Source organism: Lacerta agilis, chromosome 2 (genome assembly GCF_009819535.1).
Source record: "Lacerta agilis isolate rLacAgi1 chromosome 2, rLacAgi1.pri, whole genome shotgun sequence".
Classification (NCBI taxonomy): Eukaryota; Metazoa; Chordata; class Lepidosauria; order Squamata; family Lacertidae; genus Lacerta; species Lacerta agilis.
This window is the reverse complement of record NC_046313.1, coordinates 1837370-1861070: the sequence shown is the minus strand read 5'-3', so window position 1 is coordinate 1861070 and position 23701 is coordinate 1837370. Positions and strand designations below refer to the sequence as shown.

Here is a 23701-nt window from a genome sequence, read left to right as displayed (position 1 = left end):
ATGGCTGAACAGGGATTTGAGCCCAAGTGTCTTGGGTCTAAGTCTGCCAGCATAGGTGTCAACTCCCTGGGGCCCTGAGTGCCTGAGCACCCACAAAATTCCCCATGAAGGAGTCGGGCACCCACAAATTTCATGACTGCATGGCGCCCCCAGTCACAGGGCCAAGCTGGCATTAAAGGGTAGGTGCCATAACTTAATGAACAGCTCACGTGGCTTGCATGCCTGCAGAAGGCCCCAGGCGGGAAGAAGATGGTGCAAAACAGCTGCAGGAAAAGCAAGGTGTCAGGCAACAGCCCAGAATCATCTTAGTTATAAAGTCTGTATGTGATTTATGTCCTATGGCTGATCTTGTTGGGCCTGTACCACTTCTTAATTCAGGTAGAAAAAAATCTCATGTTTGAATGCTCCGGTGCATGAAAAGAACTTCAATGAAAGTAGAAAACTAGTAAAACTGTGTTTCTATTATTTTTAAAAAACAGCATTCACAAACAATCCCTCCCAGCAGCATTCTGAAGTGTTACAGACTTAGGAGGACATCTTCTCAAGAAATCGATCAGCTCTAATAAGCTGTAGATATTGGATGTTCCTCGCAGCCCATAAGTTCTGTGCAGGTATAGTCTTTGGCAAAAACCACCTATCTGCTTCTCCTGGTTCTGGATTTAAAGACACAACACACGAGTAGTCAGCCTTGATATTGAGAGCGTACTATAGTGCACCACCAGAAGCATGAACAGTGTTTTAGAGGAAGGTTAGTGAGCCCTTGCAATCAGTGAAGCATTTAGTATATGCAAATCTGATTCTGTTTTAGTACTGTTTGCTTTGAGCAGCATTTCAAAGGGGGTGGGGCAGAAAATTCACCTTGGTGAAAAAAATTAGGTCATTTTGGGCTGTGCTGTTCTTGGTCAATTTCTTAGAAGACGGAAGAGGAATACAAGTCTGACCCTTGGTCTATTTCTCTCCTTATTGTCCACTCTGCTCTGACTGGCAGTAGCTCTCCTGACATCCAGGGTTTCCCAACTCTACCAGGAGATGCCAGAGATTAAGTCTGGAACAATTTGCATGCAAAGCATGTGCTCTCCTGCTGAGCCACAGCCCTTCCCCGAAGGTATGGACCTTCCCCATAGTGCCACAGTGTTTTTTTTCTATTGCAAGATGATGCAATTTAAACATGACAGATTTTTGGAAAGGCCCAATGAATTTGGGAAGTGGCTCTACTTCATTCATTCCATTTCCCCCTAATTGTGGTAGCAACTCTGCGACAATAATAACCCATATTGCACACATGCACCAGCCTTTCCTAGCTATGTGGAACGACAAGCAGTGGTGCAGGCTGAATAACTCTTTGGGGCTGGACTGCAGGGATTAGAAGCAGTGAAATCTTTTTGTGTTCCCCTCAGTGAGAGAAACGTGGAAATGCACTACTGAAACCATGATCAAGGATAGTCTTTTCACAATAAAAGGGTAAAGGGACCCCTGACCGTTAGGTCCAGTCGCGGACGACTCTGGGGTTGCAGCGCTCATCTCGCTTTATTGGCCGAGGGAGCCGGAATACAACTTCCGGGTCATGTGGCCAGCATGACTAAGCCGCTTCTGGCGAACCAGAGCAGAGCACAGAAATGCTGTTTACCTTCCTGCCAGAGCGGTACCAATTTATCTACTTGCACTTCGTGCTTTCAAACTGCTAGGTTGGCAGGAGCACAGACCAAGCAACAGGAGCTCAACCCGTCGCGGGGATTCGAACCACCAACCTTCTGATCGGCAAGCCCTATGCTCTGTGGTTTAACCCACAGCGCCACCTACGTCCCTTTTCACAGTACTCTTTCTCTAATATCAACAGGGCCTGCACACAATAACAGCCATATTTACCAAATCATAGAAATGCACAACCTTTTAAAATATTCTTTCTTGTATTTACCTCATAGTGTTTAAGACAGCATCTTTTCCAGTGGCAGACTTGACCACTGGTAAATCATCTCTCCCAAACAGTAATGCTATAGCTGTGTGCTACTACCAGAACTGTCACTATGCTCCCTTTTATCCTGGTTGGCTCCTGAGTACTACAATTGAGCAGGTATTTGTCAATGCTCATAAATATAATTATTTTTCAACACTGTCTGGAGAATGAATTTGGCATGAATCCAGCTTATACTAAAGCTACAATCCAATTTAGCTCTGTGTCCAGATGAGAAAGAGATGGGCACACCATAAAATGTGTTGCAGATGTTTTTTTCAGAAGCCCGGAGGTGGGAAACCTTTTTCAATGAGCCACTTCATGCACAACCTTCTGGGGGAAACATGCTGTGCAGTGGTTAGAGCCAAAGGCAAAATAGGCAGTGCAACGGATGTGACTCTTAGCTCTGTACAGTAGGCTGCATCTCAGTCATGCACAAGTCAAATGTTTCTGTGCACACATAGACATCTCTCCATCCAGGCAAGCAAACAAGGGGCATTCTCACAGATCAGGAAGAGCCCATTGCTGCCAGGAAAAAGCACTCAAGAGCAGGGTTCAGCAAACTTTTTCAGCAGGGGGCCAGTCCACTGTCCCTCAGACCTTGTGGGGGCCCGGACTATATTTTGGAAAAAAATAAATGAACGAATTCCTATGCCCCATAAATAACCCAGAGATGCATTTTAAATAAAAGGACACATTCTACTCATGTAAAAACATGCTGAATACTGGACCATCCATGGGCCGGATTGAGAAGGTGATTGGGCCAGATCCGGCCCCCGGGCCTTAGTTTGCCTACTCGTGCTCAAGAGGGAGAAGGCAAATGAAAGGGCAGCAGGGACCAAAGGAAGGAGATGAACCCACTCAAGGAAGGGAGCCCACTAAGGACATCTGGCCCAATAAACTCCCCAGTACCACCCAAAACCCCACTAGAATCAGCAATGTTTATTGTGTGTGTGTGTGTGTGTGTGTGTGTGTGTGTGTGTGTGTGTGCATGCGCTCATTTCAAGTAGCATACATTCAATGGCCACTTTTCAGTGGAGTGCTACCCAGTGCTTTTTTCTGTGGGGACACAGGGGTATGCATACTCCTAAACATTTTGTGAATCTTTGTACCGGTACTTTTGTCCATTTACTGTGTTTCTTTCCCCCAAATTGAACTATAAAATGGTGATTTTCTTGAGTCAAAATGAGTACCTAAACATTTTTTTAAAAAAGAAAAAAAGCACTGGTGCTACCTCTAGGCATTTAACCTGCTGGAAATGACTTAAAAATGAAACACTCAAAGGTGTGTCTTTCAGTGGGGAATAAGAGCCCTGGGAATAGCAAAAACAGCAGACTTGGATGTATGACAGGTATTTGTGGAACAGCTCTAGTTCACACATTCCCTTGATGACTGCAATACTGTATAGAGTGATGAGTTGCTTGCATGTGCCGCTCACCCAACCTCACAGATGGAACATTCCTGTCATCTGCTGTCACCTTAAGTGCAATGCCTAGCAAAAGAATCAGCTTGTGACCCACCTGTGAGTTACTGAGCTTATAGAAATCAAATGCAGAGTAATCAACCATCTCTTTTCATTGCAACCTTAGGCATATTTACTTGGAAGTAAGTCCTGCTCTCTTGGAGTTGTTTGCTAATAAATGTGTTTGGGATTGGAGCCTCTCAGTTTAGGACTTACGTAGAGATGGCTCTGCAGTTGTAAGGGGAAGGGCCATAACTCAGTGCCACTGGCAGGACACATGTTTGGCATGTGGAATGTCCCAGGTTCAATCCCCAGCATTTCAAGGTAAAGCTTGGAAATAGCCCTGTGTGAAACCACTGGTAGTCAGTGGTTGGTCATGCGGGGAGGAACAGGTGGCCTGCTGGATTCCACCTCCTATACTTCCTGACCGTTGGCCATGGTGGTTGGGGCTGATGGGAGCTGAAGTCCAACAGCACCTGGAGGTGGACAATGCAATAGTTCCTTAAGCAGTTCTTCCTCAGCACCGTGCAGCATCAAACCGTAAAGCATCTCTTTCTCTGGGTACAGATAATCTAAACACTCAATCTGTTTTTTAAACCTACTACTACTACTGGTACTACTTACATCCAGATGCCAGGCTGCAGAAAGCTCCTGCCAGGAGAAGACATGCCCAAGTTTCCATGGTCCAAGTGGCACAGATGGTGATGAGGGTGAAGTTTCAAAGAGGCACAGGAAAGAGAATCAAGCAACTGAAGCTGTCTTTCATCGCAGCATGATTATATATATATAGCTATGGGTGGTTCACGCAAAGCAAATGAGGAGGAGCTTTGAGGGTTGGAGAGAGATAGCATGGCATCACACAGGGTGGGAAGAGGTGCATGTGAGTGTCAGCCAACGATGCTTCTGTGCATCACCTTGTGTGATATCAATCAAATTAGCACAGCCATCAGGCAGGAAAATCCTGTTTGTAGCTTCTGTGGCAATATGTATCCAGCTCTACAACAGAGGTGTTTCAAAATACAGTGGTACCTCGGGTTAAGAACTTAATTCGTTCTGGAGCTCTGTTCTTAACCTGAAACTGTTCTTAACCTAAAGCACCACTTTAGCTAATGGGGCCTCCAGAGGTACCACTGTATAGTTACTAGCAGTGGATTTATTTGGGGGAACTTTATAAGCCTAGAGCCCCAACTGAAACTGTAGCAGTTAAGAAGTGGAGTCATGGTCCAGAAAGCCCTTGGTTAAAATCTGATTGTTCAGCCTCAAATTCTGTAAGTGGCCTTGGACAAGTTATCTTCAGCATCACCCACAATCTGCAATATGGGGAAGAGAATAATAGTGACCTGCCTTACAGGATTGTTGTAAGGACACAAATGTCAAATAAAATGCCAGCTCTACATCCTTCTGATGCAGATGTATACCTCAAGTAGGGATGGGGTGAAATTAGAAGTAACTCGCATTTAAAGGCAAACTTATTTAATTTGCATTTTTTGAACTTTTTCTGAACTTTGCAACTGCACAAGCAAACATTAAAAATTTCTATGCAGATATTGCAGAGGAATGTTAATCTGAAAAGTGTGTGTTGAGAATTTACAGGTGCTTTCATTTCTTTTCCAGCTCTAACTGGAGGAGCATGGATAGATGGATAGATAGATGTTGCTGTTGTTGGCATCCATCTGCCTTGAGAAACAATGGAGTGCACCTTCAGGGGTGAAGTCAAACTGTTGTGTTAGAAACCACCTTCTTGGCCACTGGACCCAATTTATTCGTCTCGTCAACTCAATCTGCTAGAGCTTGTATTCGCATAAAGGGGAAGTCTCTAACTCACTGACAGGTTTGAACCCCATCAGCTCCCCTCACTTGGTTTAGCTGACTAGTCAAAACCGTTCCTTGGGTATGCCCACTGTCACATGCTGACAGCTTGTAGGAGCCACAAGTGAATGCTGCTGAGTACAGAGTGGGGAACTACCCCAGAAGAAGCTTGATGTGTCCCCCACGAGAGGAACTATCCCTCCCCTAACATCCTCTGTGTGTGTGTGTGAGAGAGAGAGAGAGAGAGAGAGAGTGCTGATCCCTCAGATTTGAACCAAAGAAAAAACTGCACCAGCTAGCCAAGTTAAAGAAAATTGTGTGCTGAGAATTTACAATTGCCTGACTGTGTGCTTCTGCGCATTTCCTAAAAGCAACTCTCTGCATTTATGTCCTGTCTGTACTTAATTGTCTTAATCTAATCAACAAATTAGAAGCCAGGAACAAACACAAAAGAGAATGCCTGCTCCTATGACTGGGCAAAACCAAAGTTGCTTCTCAAATACAAATTCACATAAATGCGGGTGTGGAGTGCTTTGGTCCAATTCAAAAGAGGGGTGGAATGGATTAACAGCTAAATCATGCTCATATGTAGACAAGCCTGTTTCCAGCAAAAAAAAAAAAAAAAAAGGTTGACAGGCAGTGAGTGAAGACATCCTGAAGAGACAGCTGTGGAGTCCCCTGGTTATTCTAGTTTGCAACTAATATTAATGGCCTGGACTGTGCCATCTTCGCAATCAAGTCGGCTATTAGCAATTACATTTGGTTATCATCATGATTTGTAAGTCTGAACCATTCAAGAAGCTATGAGGACAGTCCTCATCTTTGCACAGGACAATCAGAAAACCCAAATGTAAGCATAAAAGGGGATATGTGTATAAGTTCTGTGAAGATCCATTTAATATGCCAAACCCTTCACAATCCAACCTGGGACCCAGGTGGAGCTGTGGGTTAAACCACAGAGTCTAGGGCTTGCCGATCAGAAGGTCGGTGTTTTGAATCCCCGCGACAGGGTAAGCTCCTGTTGCTCGGTCCCTTCTCCTGCCCACCTAGAAGGTCAGCGGTTCGAATCCCAGCAACGGGGTGAGCTCCCATAGCTCGGTCCCTTCTCCTGCCCACCTAGCAGTTCGAAAGCACGTCAAAGTGCAAGTAGATAAATAGGGACCGCTCCGGCGGGAAGGTAAACGGCGTTTCCGTGCGCTGCTCTGGTTCACCAAAAGCAGCTTTGTCGTGCTGGCCACATGACCCGGAAGCTGTCTGCGGACAAATGCCAGCTCCGTCGGCCTATAGAGCGAGATGAGTGCCGCAACCCCAGAGTTGGACATGACTGGACCTAATGGTCCGGGGTCCCTTTACCTTTACCCTTTACCCTTCACAATCCAACATGAAAAGAGATACAATGGCAAAATGTCAGCCACTGGAAAAAGCACATGGTATCTCCCTTTGTCTAAATTAAAACTGCAAGCTTCTCAAGGATAGGAAATGTCTTTTGTTGTGCACTGATGGCACTATTTAATTAAAAGCCGTCATCACTGATGAAAGGGCAGGAAAAAGGTCACAGAATGAACACATAGCATAACAAGGGAACACACAATAAAAACCATCTGCTGCGGGAGATCCTGGCTTCCCCCCTGCTTCACAACTGGAATTGTGGATGTATGTACCAAATAACAAATGATTGCTAATGCAGCTTTCCGTCTGCCCCTTTGCCAATGCTTCAGGTAGGTGCTAATCTTTTATGCTATTTCTTAAAGCACAGATTTATCCATTTCTCCTCTAACTGGTCATTAGCTTTGTCTGCCTTTCCCCCCTTAATTGACACTTTTCCTAAAAGTGCAAACTGCTCTGGGAATTTGGGGGAGAGTGTTCTTTGGTGACAAGTACCATACAGCACAGCATCCTCCAAATTTGGCAAATATCAGAAACAGAATGAATTTTGATACCTTTTGAGCCCGTGACTGCAGTTTCCTGGACCAAAGTTTAATCATATTCACTTTCTAATAAATGTTGTCAAACCCACACCATCTACTGGGATAATAATGCATTACTCTAGGCTATGAGTATCATTTTCATCACTGGTTGATTGTGCTGTACATCTGTACAGCTCTGTGCCAAAACTATGCTCCTTACAAATGTTGAAGTAGATTTGATTCAAAATGCCTCCTCCTCATATAAACCCCTAGGCAGCTTACAAGCTCGTTTCTTTTTGCTGTTAAGGCAAAAACTCCTACAGAGAATCCTCATTGATACAGGATGGTTTGAACCCACTGTGTCTTAGGGACTTATGATGCCAACATCGCATTATGACGTCAACAGTGAGGTCACCAGCAGTTTCCTAGCAACAGGTGAAAGCTAACAATCAGTCGGGAGGGACAGGCTGCCACTGGTGGCGAGGCGGAAAATAAAACGCAGCCCCAGAGGAAGTGAGAGATGCGAAGCGACTGCAAGGGAACAAAAGTACTGTGTCCGAAGTTTTCAGGGGTGCAGATGTTCTAGAAGTGAAGGGGCGCACAGGAGGGAGGTTCCGAAGTCACTGTTTGTGTCCCAGAGCGAGAGACACACTCCCACTTGCGGCATGCCGAGAAAGCATGGGTCCGAGCGCTTTTCCCCTTGCCCTTCCCCTTCCAAGGGGAACCCCCCCCCCCGTTCTTTAGTAATCGATCAGAACCAACAGCAATCTTTTGGAGCGCGAAAGAGCAGTTTTCCTGCAGAGGCGTGGGAGCGGAAGTGTGGATAAGCCCTGGGAAATGTTACCTCGTTTCTGCGCAGGATTGGGCGTGTTGTCAGGAAGTAGCTGCGAAGAATGATAAGAAATGCTTGGCAGTGAGTCTCTCCTCTCTTTAAAGGAGGGTTGGCTACACTTTTGAGACCTGAAACTAATGGCTAGGCTGAGTTTAGCAGTCTGAATTTGTGGGTCATGTTGGTGAGAAATGACCAAGAGAAAAATGATATTTGCCCGCCTGATGGTGTTTTTAAGAATTCAATTAAGCTCTGTCCCCCCAGCCCCAAGAAATGAATAACCGAGTTGCCTTCATCATTTTGCGGCAAGTGGGGCTATAAAACTGAGGTTTGCAGCAGATTTTTGCCTAGACTTTAGCTGAAAAAGAGATACTGGTAGTTTTGTAAACCGTTTCATTCTTACAACCAAAAATATTCCTTTTTAGGGTATGTCACATGGTTTTAATGTATGGTTGATGTAATGTGATCTGACTGCATTTTAATATTGTTTTGTGAAACACCCAGAGGACTTTGCTATTTAAACAGCCAAAGGAAAGAAATGAATGGCTCACATTACTGAATTTATATCCTACCTTTTCTCCAAGGAGCTCAAGGTGGTGTCCACTGCGTAATTTAACCCCCCCCCAACCCTGCAAGGTAGGTTACTAGGCTGTGAGGCAGCAAGTGGCCCAAGAGCACCCAGGGAGTTTCATGGCTGTGTGAGGATCAGGCCCTCTTAAAGTATTCGTTCAAAGTCCATTGTAATGAGATGGCTAACAGATTGATTTATCTGTAAGACACCAGTTTTTCCTTGGGTTAGATTTATTTTGAGACGCTATCCACAGTTGCCCTTTCAGCTCCTCCGTACACGGCATACGGTTGCCAACCTCCAGTGATGTCACCAAAGTTCATAATTACTGGGGTTCATAATTTGCCTCATCATGCACAAATGTATTCAGACTAGGTGCTCCCTTGGCATTGAATTCTTACTCCTTTTTTGGGGGGGGGGAAGCCTGCAGAAGCTGTGTTTGCACTTTACTGAAATGGGGGGGGGGGCTTTTGCACAAATTTGAAATTCAGTATCATTTACTTTATTTTTATTTATATAAAACATCTGTATACCACTTGATTATTAACATTTCTAAGCAGTGTACAGAGAGGCAATCCACAGAAAATGGGGCAATATAAACAATAAATTTTAGCACCAAGTGAGCCTGAAAATGCTTGCTGGAATAAGAAAGTCTTAGTTGTGCATTTGAAGTTCAGCAAGGAACCCTGTTTAATCTCAGGTCTGGGGCTTTTTTCTTGAGCAATGAATCTGACTGTGGGGAATGGGAGTGAACTCTGCTGGATCAGACTAGAGAACTGTCTACCCAACTACTTACCATGAACCTCAACCCTATATCCACCAGACCTACACATAGCAGATCACATTGTGCTGCATCTGCATTTTGATTCCACATGTGAAGAGATGTGGAGCAGAAAGGCGCTTAATACAGCAAACAACATCAAAGGACTCAAGAAAGTGAGCCAAGCCACCTGCTTCAGGAAAGGCAACATCTAATTCTGGAAGAAAATTATTTCTGGGACTCGTGGATTAGGTGGCTCTTTCCCAGACAAAAACTGCAGCTTCCAAATCTTCCTTGCTGGGCTGTATATCTAATCCTTTGGCACATATAACTTTGTCTCCATCTCCTGGCAGTGAGTTCCACAGTTAGCACTCATTGGAGGGAAGAGCAAGATTTTCTTCATGTCTTGCTGGATGCTGGTCGGATGATGAGGGGAGCATCGTTGAGCCCCCCTGCCTGGACCCCAGGGTAGAAGTACGGCCGGAGGGGTCCAGAGAAGGAGTCTGCAAAGGTAAAGATGTGCGACCCATTATCAGCATTATAGAAGGAAACCTCCCCTGCATCGTAGTCCAGGAAGACGCCTATTGCCCCAGGCCTCGCTCTCAGAGCTAGTTCCGTGAGAGGTGAGGTGAGGGCTGCGTACTCATTGCCATTCCTCAGCCACACAGTCCAGAAGCCAGTTGCTGGGGAGGGAGTGAAGATTCCTTGGCGGCTCACAGATTCTCTGCACACCCCCAGGGTCCAGCTGGTCTTGCTCTCCACACACACTTCCCAGTAGTGTCTCCCAGTTGTGAACCGCTGACAACCGAGCAAGCAAGTGCATGTCTCAAAGCGGGACAAGCTCTTGGGCAGGTCTTGCTTTTGATCCCCTACTTGCACACAGAGCAGGTTGTCAGAGAGGAGCAGGTAGGGATTCGCTGTGTCAGGGTCGAAGGTCACCGGTACTGCAGGCAGAAACAGACATGTTCAGTCAGTCCTGATGTGATGTTACTGCACCAATACAGAACATGTGACATTATAGTAGGGTGCTGAATTATATCTACCCTGCCAGGGATTCCCTGCTTGTTGTTCTGTCTGGGCTGACAGCAAAGTATACAAGGGCCTTCTCAGTGGTGGCCTCCCTGGTTACAGAACTCCCTTCCAAATGGCATTATGATATCCCCCACATTAGCCACATTCAGGTAAGCTTTTTCATTTGCCCAGGCCTTTGGGATGTAAGTGGTATTTTTGGATGATTTTACAATCTTTGCTCTCTAATGTTGTTTTTATTCTGCTTTCATATCTGGTTCTGATGCAACTGATTACAAGTGTACTGCTGCGTATGTGATTTTGTACTGTTAGCTGCTTTGTGCTCCCATTGGGAGCAAGGGCAGGATAGAAGGACAAGGTAGACCAGGTCAGACTATTGGACACCTAATCGGAGATTGTCTCCACTGGTGTTGGCTCTTTAGGGGAATGCACAGCCTAAAGAGATGCTACTAGACCACAGCTCCCATCAGCCCCAGCCAGCACCAGAGTGATGGCAGTTCTAGTCCAAGAGCGGCTGGAGGGCACTGCACTGGCTTGTCCTCCTCTAGGTTGTCAATCAGGCACGGGTCTTTCTTTCCCCTGCTGAGAATCCATTTAACTCCAGATGTCAGGGACTGAACCCAAGATCTTCTGCATGCAAAACCTGTGCTCTACAACCAAGTCATATATGATTCTCTCCCAAGTTTTGTGCATGTGTTTGTGCTTGGGGCTCCAACTTGAAGTGAAGAAGGTGCTCAGGCAAGTGAGTACAAGAGCAGCCGCGCTCCCTCCAGCTGCCGTTGCTTCCATATTGCCGTGCTGACTTGCCATAGCTAAATTCACCTAACTCGGAGCTTTCCAAACTTTTCATGTTGGTGACACACTTTTTAGACATGCATCATCTCGTGACACAGTAATTCAGTTTTACTAGCAAACTGGAGGTCAAACAAACCCCTTTCCAGTCCCAGGAGGAGTGTAGGGAGCATTCGCACGACACGCATACACACTGCAACAGACACACGAACGTGTCGCAACACACAATTGAGTTAGCTCTGACCTACTGTAACTCAATAGAGCTGGTGGAGGGGCTGTCAATGAAGGATGGATGCTCATTGTCATATAACCAGTCCAAAAGCAAATTAGAACAAATAAATAAATAAATAGTCTTTATTACAGTCCAGAGACCCAACAATTCATTAAAAACAGTTCACAGTTTTGGCTGCCCGCCTTCAGGTTATATAAGCATTATGTACAGACTTAGGAAGAGAGATCATTTGTTCTTGCCACCACCGATAAAAACTTCGCCACTGCTAATGTTCTATCATTTATCCGGTCTTCCAGTAGGAACCTGACATAGTAAGCCTCTGATTTCCCCGGGAAAAGTCTTAACAGGGGTAATATCAGTTCATCCCTGGCTTGCTCGAATTTCACACAGTGCAGCAAAATATGCTTTACAGAGTCAATGTCTTGGGCACACGAACACAGTCTGTCCTGATAAGGAACTCCTCTCAATCTGCCATCCAACACTGCAGAAGGGAAGACATTAAGTCTGGCTTTTGTAAATAGCCTTCGGTAATTAGGGACTGTCAAATTTTTGATATAAGCTGCCATCCTAAAGGCGTGCCCATACTGCAGTCCCATTGCCAGCGGACTACAGACTGTGTGTGAGCGACACTGCAGTTCACCGTGTGCAATATCCCAGAGTCTTTGCTTTAGGGTCTTTAGGGCACCTTCATATCCCAGGCAATAGAGTTGGGGGGGGGGTGCCAGGCCAATGGAGGTGGCTTTCCTAGCCATGGTTTTCTTCCAGTTGCTGACATACTCCTCATTGATTAGAACAAATGATTAAAGCGGGATATAGGCTGACCACTTGGTATGTTTTCATGGGCGTACCCAGGGGGGCAGGGGGGGGCAGCTGCCTCCCCGAAACAAAAAAAAATATTAAATGGTTATCGGCAGCCTAAAAGGAAAAAAAGCTCAAGACTGGTCTTTCTCCCCCCTCCCAAAATCTCAATAACAATTGAGCTCTTCCGCTCTTGCCGAAGCAGTTGGCCACTGTGTGTGTGTGTGTGTTGCACCGGCTGTTTCCCCCTCCCTCATGCCGACAAAGAGCTGGCGTGCCTAACAGAGACCGGATCCTAGCCTGCACCCTGCTTGGTCAAATGGGGATGCAGGCTGAGACTTGGGCAGTGCCAGGGGGCAAATTCATCGTTGCCGGGATTCATCGTTGCAAGGGAGCTTGGCATACTGAGTTCCCTTGCATGGTGAGTAGTTTGTTTGCGAAGACTGAGGATCCTGGGAAACTGAGTTTTTCAGCCATTTGGGGCTTTCTGTTTTTTTGGGGGGGGGAGCTTTTCTGTTTTTTGAAGCTGTTTTTGTTTTTTGAAGCTGTTTTAGTTTTTGAACCTGAACGACCATGGCTGCCCCCCCCCAGTTTTGATCCTGGGTATGCCCCTGTATGTTTTGTGTAAGCAAATCAGGATGAATGTTCAGTAAACAGGTTACCTGGAGAAGCCCAAATAAAGTCAGCATCTCTGTCTATTGATAGACCATCCTCTGGTCTTTTATTGCTTAAGAAGGCTACTTGCCATATCTGTCAATACATCACTCAAATCTGGAAGTAGCTTTTGGCCGCACAGTGCCCTACCTAGAAGTAACCTAGGTCACTTTAACCATGATGGTAACAAGCCTTAGCCTGCCAGGTGTGTTAAGGAAATTTATTCACCTCTACCCAAGACGATTATGACAAGGGGCTTACGAATGGTAGATGGCAGGAGCACTGCTCATGGAACCACACCTTTACCCTGATACCAGTTTTGGTGTGACGCAGTTGGGTGAGCAGCTGACTGACTCCTGTTATTCCGGCAAGTGCTGAGCTGATGCATAGGCGCATCAGGTTTAAAAGATGTGTTGCTGGCACTCAAAGTTGCAGTTGCTTGTGGTTCTTTATGGTTAGAAAGATCAAAGCAACTGGTGAGTCATTCTGAAAGGGGAAACAAGCTTCGGCTGCAGGCTTGAATGAAAATCATATTTTATAGGTCTGTTTCAATAAACCCAGATGCCAGGAGGGAAGGGCCAGTACAGCTGAAGTAACAGTCATTCAAGAGTCCATAAGTCTTTAGCTGTCACCAGTCTCTTCAGTTAATAGATTGGAGAAGCTCATTTTAATTTGTGATTAAACCTTGAGTTGATTAATCCCACCCAGTTGAAGTTCAGAGGCCCCCAAACTAAAAGCTACAAATTGTGTATGACAACCACACGCTGAGAAGAAACCTTTCTCTTTGCTGCCAAGCTCACATGGCTAATGCAGCTCTGCACCATTGCTCGCTTACCTGAGTATCTCTGGAGTGACTCCATCAGCCGAGGAACATCATATAAGTCCTGTAGATCCATTGAGATGGGCTGGGGTTCCTGCAGTGATACATCCTCACTCCTAAGGAGAACATACCAGTAATTATCCCCCAAATCCAAAGGCACCATTTTATGACCCCACAGTGCCATGAACGGAGACCAAGTCAGAATCCAATGCTCATATTCTTGGGAGTAAGCCCCAATTAACACAACAAGCGAGTAAGTGATCATAGGATTGGGCTGCAATATAAGTTATAGTTATAACAAGAAGAGAAGACTCCCTAGAAAAGACCCTGATGTTGGGAAAGATGGAGGGCACAAGGAGAAGGGGACAACAGAGGACGAGATGGTTGGACAGTGTTCTCGAAGCTACCAACATGAGTCTGACCAAACTGCGGGAGGCAGTGGAGGATAGGGGTGCCTGGCGTGCTCTGGTCCATGGGGTCACGAAGAGTCGGACATGACTGAACGACTGAACAACAACAACTATCCTATTTTTAAAAGACACCTGAAGGCAGCCCTGTTTAGGGAAGTTTTTAATATTTCATACTGTATTGTTTTAAACACTTGATTGGGAGCCGCCCAGAGTGGCTGGGGAAATCAGCCAGATGGGTGGGGTACAAATTATTATTATTAGGTACTGACCTGGTCAAGGTGACCTTTACATCCTAGAGGAGAGAAAAGAGAAGCTTGTAAATGTCCTGGGACTAAAACTGACTTATGAACATTGCTTAAGGAATCCATAAGTGCCAGAACTGTGTCTGCTTTATCAAGGTCATGTTAGGAGATGCCATTCTGGAGAGTCTCACCTTGAGCAGGGAGGCAGCTGGCTGCTGGCATTTCTGCTCCATCTCTGAGATCAGATCCTGTATTCTTGTGCACTGCCCAAGCAGGAAGGCCCAGTTCACCTGCAGCTTCTTCAGTGTCTCCTGTGCCTCATCCTGAAGCTGCCTCAAAAGCAGCTGCTCCTCTTCGGCCATTGCCTGGTGGCGTCTTTCGTACCCTGACACAATGAGCGCTCTGCGTTCCTCCACTTTCTCCTGCCAGGGACATACACAGAAAGCAGAACTGGCCATTGGATCAGACCAGAGAGAGATCCATCCAGTTCTGCATTCTCTTCCCACATGGTCAACCAGATACCTGTGGGAAGCCTATGCAAGAGCAATAGCATTCTCCCACTCCTGTTCCCTAGTGACTGCAGGCAGACAAATCTGACAGTTTCAATTTCTCTGTCTCTTTCTCATTTTTCCAGTCCTAAACTCAGTTCTCCACATTTATGTATTAGTCTGTGATTATAAATGCTTTTTAAGGAAATTCATCAGTATTTTAGTGTACATTTCTACAAATGCATTTTTATCTGTTAGTTCTATGAATACACACATTTTTAATGCACATTTCCCCCCTAACATTTGTGCAGATTATTTAATTGGAGAACTGAGTCACAAAATTAGGAGAACTATGAATTTCACAGGTTAGCTGCATTGCCGTTTCCATATACTTTCAAGAAGTGCAGAATTTCTTCCCCTGTTTCTAGCAGAGACTGGTATGCTTCCTCTGATACTGGAGCTAATATGTACCGGTAGCCTGCGCTGACTTCTGTTTCAGTGTATCTGAAGAAGTGTGCATGCACACGAAAGCTCATACCAAGAACAAACTCAGTTGGTCTCTAAGGTGCTACTGGAAATAATTTTCTATTTTGTTTCGACTATGGCAGACCAACACGGCTACCCACCTGTAACTGAATATTATTCTTTAGCTAACTGTTTAAAAATAAGTCACCTGTCCCACCTAAAAGGGAAACAATCCATTAAAGAACACATATAAAATCCCATCCAAATTATTATTAAGGTCCACCAAACACCTAATAAAACTCCCCTGTCATATCTATGGCTTTGTTGCATGATCCCGGCTGATATTTAGGTTGGTAATAGTATTTCATGTCTTTTGTCTGTGCTATTTGGCTGGAAGATTATTGGTGTTTTGTAATTTTTGTGCATATTTATAGCTGGAGGAGAGAAAGTCTGCCAACTTTTTAATGAGGTTTTCTTATTCAAAACATCTCTCAAAATGATTCTTTATGAAGAAGCAATTCCCTATTTAGTTCCCATGGCAACATATCACCTGCATTTGTTTGACAAAGAGATGTTCCAGGCCAGCTTTCTCCAGCCCCCTAACCTCATAAAAACAATATTGTATCTTGTGGCACAAAGGGTCAGTGCACCAGGCTGTTAACCAGGGGGTTGGTGGTTTGAGCCTACCAAGGGGTGACTGTGGACAGGGTTCTTGCATTGCAGAGCATTCGACTAGAGAATCCTTGGAGTCCCATACAACTCCAATACGATTCTATGTACGCTTACATTCCAAGGCCTGAATATCAAACTGCTGTTAACAACACAACTACAGAGGTCTATTCAAAAGCTGGAATTTCTAAGCTTGCCCATACAAGTCCCTTAGACCTTTCCTGTCCTGCATGGCTAAGGCATTTCCTACCTCTAATCCATTTGGTTATAGCAATGCAGTTGCCGGTGTGTGTGTGTGTGTGTGTGTGTGTGTGTGTGTGTTGTGTTTTTGTTTTTCAACATAAACAGTATTCTCGGAGCTGACTTCTCAAGCACCTTCTTTCTCCATGCAGTTGCACGACCACATTCCTCAGGGACTGAGAAAGCAAAGGGTGGATCTGAGCAGGGCCTTTGTAAAAGTCACCTGAGCTGCCTAGAAGCTGCCCTCACCTTACACCGCCAACCCCCCCCCCCCAATGCTGGTTCCTTGGGTTACATATACTTGACCCAATGACATGCACGAGGGTCAAGTGCCTCTGAGGAAGTGCAGAGTACCTTCTCATTCCCTGTGAAGTAACCACAACCAGCTCCTCCTCACGCACGCAGGATCAAAGGTGAAGAATCTCAGGGAGACTTTCAGCTCATTGTATTCTATTTTAGAGAGAGAACTTAAGCAACAGATTGGGCAATTGTGGGTCTTTCCCAGCCCCAGGAACAGAAGAGCGTCCCGCTGATTCACATTCCGGGTTGTGAAAGGCACTGGGGGCAGGGAGAGAGAATGGGCAAACTCGTGCACAGAAAAGGATGCTTGTGCCCTTTACATCGTTCAGAAGCAGGAAACAATCGTGGCACATACACCCATCACAGCTTTGTCACCTATAGTTAAAGTAGCAGCAAAACGCAGAGAAAATTAAATAGTGGAGCTTTCCCCAGTACTTCTCTCCACATGCATGCCAGGGCCAGTAAAAGAAAAACCAGCTCACAGACCTATTTTAAAAAGTTGTTGAGCAGGCAGTGGTTTAACCTAGCCACAGGATGATATTATAGTAGAAGCCAAGGAGCTGCCACAAAGTCCTTCACACCTGGTGCTCGAGGAATGCAGACTGTTTCTTTGGTGCAGCCTGCCTAGCACTGACTGGCAGTGTCTCCCTAGGGCGAGCCTGTCCTATGTGATGCTCTCCATCCATATGTTGTTGGACAACAACTCTATGATCACCCAGCCTGGGGCTGATGGGATTTGTAGCCCAACAACATCGTATCACATTAGCTACTACTGCTCTAGCGTTTCAGATGGGCCATTTCCCCAGCTGTGCTTGGAGATGCCAGGAGGCTTCTGTGTGTCAGATATTTGTTCTGCCACTGGGCTAAGTTTCCTTGAGGGAAAATCCCATGTTGTCCCTTATTTTCATGATACAGGTGTCTGTAGCAGCACCAGTCTATCCGTTCTCCTGCATCCCACTTTGAGCCACAAAGCAAAACATCCCTGAAGAGCACTTCTAAGATCTCTGTAATTCCAGGCTACTGAAAAATGCACTATGGATGCCTGGCCCACGTCATGCCCATCACAAGTGGAAGGAACTGGAATGCAGTTGGCACAAATGTACCAGCTGCTTTTTGAAGGTGCCACAAACCCAAGTTTCGCCATTCATGAATGTTGGGCCATGTGGCATATTGACCCCACCAGCCACCCTGCCAAAATTGGCATGATTTGAGGTATTTGATCTTTGCAAATTTCTGTTTAACAACCAACCCCTTTATCATTTGGACATGATTAACTACATCCTCCCCCCAGGCTTGTGCACAGCTGCAAGGAAAAAATCGAAAGCCTGCACTTCTGATGAGTATTCTTTCTGATCCCTCAACCATGGCTAGTCTTAACTATGGTTTGTTGGAACAAGGCTGCTCTATAAGCCATGGTTTGAAATTGGCTTGTCTCAAGCAAACCATACTTCAAGATCAGCTGCAGCTGGGCCATGTGGGGAAGGGGGATACATCAGCCGGAGACTCATTCACATTACAATAAGCAAGGCTGTACCGTGATGTGTGAATGCAACCATGGCACGCGAAGTAGCACAAATGCTTCAGCTGGGCAGGGAAGGTTGTATTTTAAAATATCTTTTTTGGGGGGAGAATTATGCTTTACTGTCCTGGATCGCCAGATGCTCACTGTTTTAAAGAGCCTTGCTATTTCAACACCCAACAGACTAGCTGCTATGACTCCATGGCATCGCTGAATGAAGCTTTGATTAGGGACTTACCTTCCACCGAGCTGTTTTCTCTGCCTCTTGGGCTTCCAGCTTTGATGCTTCCCCCAGAACCTTCCTGAGAGCATCCACAGCTTCCCTGAGCTTAATCTAGGGGAGGAAGCACAAACAACTATGGGGGCTCTCAGGAGTCTCCCTCCAGGACACTACACTTGGAAGGTAGCATTGTTCAGATAAGAGCAGGAGTAGCCTATGGGCAGGATGGAGCCTCCCCACCTGGACTACAGTATCCCCTAGGGAGGGGAGCCTTCAACTGCTGCTGCAGATAAAGCAAGAAGAATATACAGTCATACCTCATTTGCTTCGTGTTGTGTTTTTTTCAGGTTACGAACATGGCAAACCCGTAAGTGTTTACTTCCAGGTTCGCCGCTTCGCGCATGTGCAGGAGCAATCTGCACGCTTCGTGCATGCACAGGAGCGCTCTATCGTGTCACGTGCATGCGCAGAAGCAGCGCTCTACTTACGGACTTCTCAGGGTGCAAATGGCACCCTGGGACGGATCGCGCCCGTAAGTAGAGGTACCACTGTACAAGAGACAAAGAACTGAATGGGTGTGAAAGCCATTTTAATTAATTAGGCTTAATAGAGTTGCCACCTTTCTCCTCCCTGCAGCCCTTCTCTGCTGAATTTAACAGCAACTGACAGAAATTAAGCAACTGACTCTTTCCCTCTCTTGACTCTCCCTCCCAGTTTGGATTTGATATCCCACTTTATCACTACCTGAAGGAGTCTCAAAGCGGCTCACATTCTCCTTTCGCTTCCTCCCCCACAACAAACACTCTGTGAGGTGAGTGGGGCTGAGAGACTTCAGAGAAGTGTGACTAGCAGCCCAAGGTCACCCAGCAGCTGCATGTGGAGGAGTGGAGACACGAACCCAGTTCACCAGATTACGAGTCTACCGCTCTTAACCACTACACCACACTGGCTCCCCCCCCTTTTTTAAAAAGAATTTTTTTAATTTTTATTTTACATATTTATACATAAAATTTTCAGCGTAACTCTTTCAACTCAACTGCATATTAATTCTAAAAATGAATGTCAGGTAGTCAACATTCACAAAATGTTGAAAACTGATTAAAATATACATATTACTGAAAGCTACAACCTCACTACGAGGCAGGCATGTACGGTATGTTTTCTCTCTCACTTGTATAGCACCGTCAAAATTACAGTCTCATTTGTTTAAAACAGGGGTCCCCAAACTTACCTGCCCTCGGGTGGTTCCTCCGGCGCCAATCGTGTGGCGGGCCAGAGGGCGGGGGAGTGCGCGCCCATATGCGGGCACACTCACTCTCCCCGGCGTGGCACCGAAAGGTGGTGGACTCTCATCCCTTAGAGGTTTTTAACCAGGGCTTGGATGGCCATCTCCCATGTATGACCTAGTTGAGATTCCTGCATTGCATTGGGTTGGACTAGATCAGTGGTGGCGAACCTATGGCACGCGTGCCAGAGGGGGCACTCAGAGCCCTCTCTGTGGGCACGAACACCGTCGCCCCAGCATCAAGTTCGCCAGAGTTTGTTACTAGAAAGCCAGAGGAATCGAGGATCATCGTCGTGACGCAGACACAGGGATAGATTTGTATTGGGTGCTTCATTTTTTAAATTTTTGTGTGTGTGTGTGTGTGTGTGTGTTTGTTTTTGTAGACTCCAAGTCTGGAACACCCAAAAAGGAATACAGGAAAAAAAGCAAGGACAGAGAGTGGAAGATCATTCCAAGAGTCATTTGGAGTGATTGAACGCAATGGGAAAGTGCTACGTCTTCTGTGCAATGAAAGTGTCGCACATCAAGGGTCCAATGGCACTTTGACACCAACCACAAAAGTGTTGCCCAACTTGGCGAAACTGAAAGAAAAGAGTTTCTTGAAGGGAAACTGAGGAAATATCATTCCCAGTATCTTAGTTTTTGCAACTATCTCTCTAGAACAGATCATCCGGCAGCTTACAAAGTATGAGCCAAGGTTAGACAAATTATCAGCAGGCATATGACAGCAAAAAGCATGCCAAATGCAAACTTTTACCTCCCAATAAAAAGTGGTTTGTATCATTGAAAGCTCTGCCATTGCGTTTCTCTTTTAAGGCAAAAGAAGTTAATGTACAAGCTGTTTTTTTTCTTCTTAACTAAAACCTCAGTATTCAGGTTAAATTGCCGCGTTGGCACTTTGCAATAAATAAGTAGGTTTTGGGTTGCAGTTTGGGCACTCGGCCTCGAAAAGGTTCGCCATCACTGGACTAGATGAACCTTGGGGGTCCCTTCCAACTCCACAATTCTGTGATTCTATGAAAGGGAAAGGGAGCAGGGACAACTGGAAAAAGAGTGTGCTGGCAACTCTCATGCCCAAACGGACTCCCACCAGTCAAACTGAGTCAAACCACAAGGTTTGTGGGAAGTTGCTGAAGAGCAGCACACCCAAAAATGCTGCAGTCAATTGCAGTATTCAATTCATAAAGGAACCCTTGTCTGTGAGCTTGTTTAAAACAATGGTTTAAATTAAAACCACAGAAGCATTGGCTTGCTCATTCAGAGTATTATTTATTGTCCTACAGAACTTGCCTTCAAGCTGAATGTTAAGCAAAAGAAGAAATTGGTTTGAGGTAGGAAGAAAAGATATCAGATCTCCCTGGCTCCTGTGCTTAAATTCCGGGGGCTAGAGGGAGTCTTGTGTCTCAGTTGTTTTTAAAAGGTTATGGCAAGGCAGAGGCTTGGTTAAAATTGGAGAGAGCGGAGGTGGCTTTCCATTAGGGCCCCTGCTTCCAGGCACCCCATAAGTCAAGCACAGGCCATGCAAGATTTAAGAATAACTCCAGTCTATATTTTGTAATAGCCATAAGGTTGAGAGGAGGTGTTACGCAGACCCAAATTAGGCAAGTCCTTGCCCCTAACAAAAGAATCTCAGATTGAAGCATTGCAGCAAAGCCTATTATTGCTATTAATACCAATATTGGTGGGATCTTTGAGGTGGGGGTCAGAAAACCAAGTTTAGAGGGACACACCAAGCCCCCAAGTCTGTGTGTGTGCATTTATGTGTGTGTGTGTGTGTGTGTGTGTACACCTACACTGCAGGTATCTCAGGTGCTGAAGTTATTGTTTTTATGCCAAATAAAGACATTCCCATTTTACTCAGACTTTTTATGGTTTTGATGAACAACTGTTGTGGCCTCTTCCTTTGTTCAGCTGTTTGCAGTCGTATTTCAAAAATACATTTTGGTGTTGTTGTTTTTACTTATGCATTGGATATACATTATTTGTTCTCCATCAGCCTGTGGCTATGCACAAGCTATAATAATAATAATAATGATAATAATGATAATTTATTTATACCCCGCCCATCTGGCTGGGTCTCCCCGGCCACTCTGGGCGGCTTCCAACAAATATTAAAATACATTAAAATATCACAGGTTAAAAACTTCCCTAAACAGGGCTGCCTTCAGGTATTTTCTAAATGACAGGTAGTTGTTTATCTCTCTGACCCCTGGTGGGAGGGCGTTCCACAGGGCGGGCGCCACCACTGAGAAGGCCCTCTGCCTGGTTCCCTGTAGCTTTGCTTCTCGCAGTGAGGGAACTGCCAGAAGCTATACCTTTAAAACACATTAAGAGCACATCTTTTGCCTCAGAGAATTCTGGGCTAGCAACCCTTAACAAACTACAGTGCCCAGAGCACCCTGGGGGTGGGGGGAATGTGCTCCAAATGTGCTTTAAAGGCATAGCATGTGCACAGCCCAGCAAAGCTCAGAATAGACCCCCAATACTCCCCACTACATTCATGACTGGTGCAGCAGACGCATGGACACAACAGGAGGTCTGCTTGCCCCAACTCCTTTCTAGCTAAGCTCACGGTTCTAAATGGAGACACAGGCTCACCTTGTAGTCATGAGCAGCCTCCTCAATGGGCAGGACCGTGTGCGCCCGGTGCTCTCGGGATTTGTCACACACCAGGCAGATGGGCTCGCCGTCGTCTTGGCAGAAAAGCCGCAGCTTCTTGCCGTGCCTCTCGCACAAGGCCTCACCGGGGCCTCTGCTTGGCCGCAGAGCCAGCCGCTCGATGCCCTCCACAATGTTGGCCAGCTGCTTGTTGGGCCGCGATCTGCTCAGCAGGAAACCAGCCCGGCACTGTGGGCAGAGGGCCGCCTGGGTCACAGACCCAGCTCCCCGCTCACAGTAGTTGGAGATGCAAGCCTGGCAGAAGTTGTGGCCACACTCGATGGTCACTGGGTCCCTGAGGTACTCCAAGCAGATGGAGCATGACACCTCCTCCTGAAGCCTCTCCACGGGGTCTCCCACTGAGGAGGCCATGCCTGCCCCAGAAGGCTCCCTCGGTTCCTCCGATGCTCTCCTGAAACAAGGTCCAGAACCTTTGGCCGTGGTGGGTGTGGCCACCATAGGGAAGGAGATCTGGTTGACAATTTCCTCCTTGGAACCCCTCCATGGGTTTTTCTGCGGCTGGCAGTTTTCATTCCAGAGCTGCTCAAAAAAACAACAGCCTCCGAAGCAGAGAAAAAACTGGGAACCAAGCCAAGAGATGACGCCACCACTGTGGAGGATCTCACAAACAAGGCCAAGGAGCTCCTGTGACACAAGGCGAGCGGCGCTTGGCTTCAGAGGCTTCTCTAGAAGTTCATGTGGCCTTTGCTTGTCCTGCACTGTTATGGGCTGCAGGCATCTTTGAAAGAGATCCCACACAGTATTTCCACTGGGACATCTCCCTCTGTCTCTAGATTACTTGTAAGTTGTGCCAGCCAGTCTCCTCTATTCAAGGAGGAGGAGCCTTTTCATGCTTTCCCACCACATCTTTGCAACAGACGACACTGTAGACAGTTCTTGAGAAACACACCCAGATTCTTCTTGCTGGTTTAGATTGCATTCTCCCCCCCAAAATGCAGAGACCTCCCCCCCCCTCGGCCCTCTGCCACCCTCAAGCAGGGATTAGTTGTAGGTGGTGCCTGTCTATGTGTTATGTATTGGGTTTAATGCATGTTATGATTCTAACCAATTGTAGAAGCGTAGGTGGACGAAAGTTCCAATGGCAAGCACTGTCAACTGTCAACTGCCAACTGGCAGTTCTTGTTGGGGCTTTCAGAGTCTGTTCTTGTTTAATACGGGAGTGAGCTGTTGAATAAACGAAGTTGCATTGGGCTTCTGACTTTTCCTGAATATTTAATATTGGCGATGAGGATGGGATTCATGAGCTCCCGCTAGCTACCAGAGGCCTGAGACTGCAACGCAGCACAGCCGCCTGCCGCCTCACAGTAATCGCAACAACAACGCCACGCTGGACTCAGCAAGAAGCCCCGGAAACGAGACCACGCCTGCCGCGTCTTCGCAACCACCCATAATCGCACAAGCGACTACTTCAGGTCTGAGGATGGCCACCAGTCATAGTCGGCCGCCACCGGACTTCGAGATGAGCCATCCTGCAGAATGGCCACAGTGGCTCTGCCGAATAAGGAGCTACGTCCGACTACAAGGCTTCACTAGGGAGGCAGACAAGGTGGATGTGCTGTTGACGGTGCTGGGA

General features: G+C 46.3%; 2 protein-coding genes across 2 annotated transcripts in view; both read right to left on the bottom strand.

The window, feature by feature from the left end:
• Positions 1-4293, bottom strand: part of ENDOU (endonuclease, poly(U) specific) — a 32808-nt gene extending 28515 nt beyond the window's left edge. Inside the window, exon 1 of the mRNA XM_033136850.1 lies at positions 4038-4293. Coding sequence (XP_032992741.1) covers positions 4038-4095 — 58 coding nt within the window. The 5' untranslated portion in view covers positions 4096-4293. The remainder of the gene's footprint in view (positions 1-4037) is intronic.
• Positions 4294-9385: 5092 nt separating this feature from the next.
• LOC117039656 (E3 ubiquitin-protein ligase TRIM58-like) lies at positions 9386-22506 on the bottom strand. Its single transcript, XM_033136839.1, is given in 7 exon segments — positions 9386-9708; positions 9710-10230; positions 13627-13727; positions 14291-14313; positions 14455-14685; positions 18183-18278; positions 22048-22506. Coding segments are annotated over 7 exon segments (1461 nt in total). The 5' UTR covers positions 22480-22506; the 3' UTR covers positions 9386-9651.
• Between the last annotated feature and the right edge of the window lie 1195 nt (positions 22507-23701).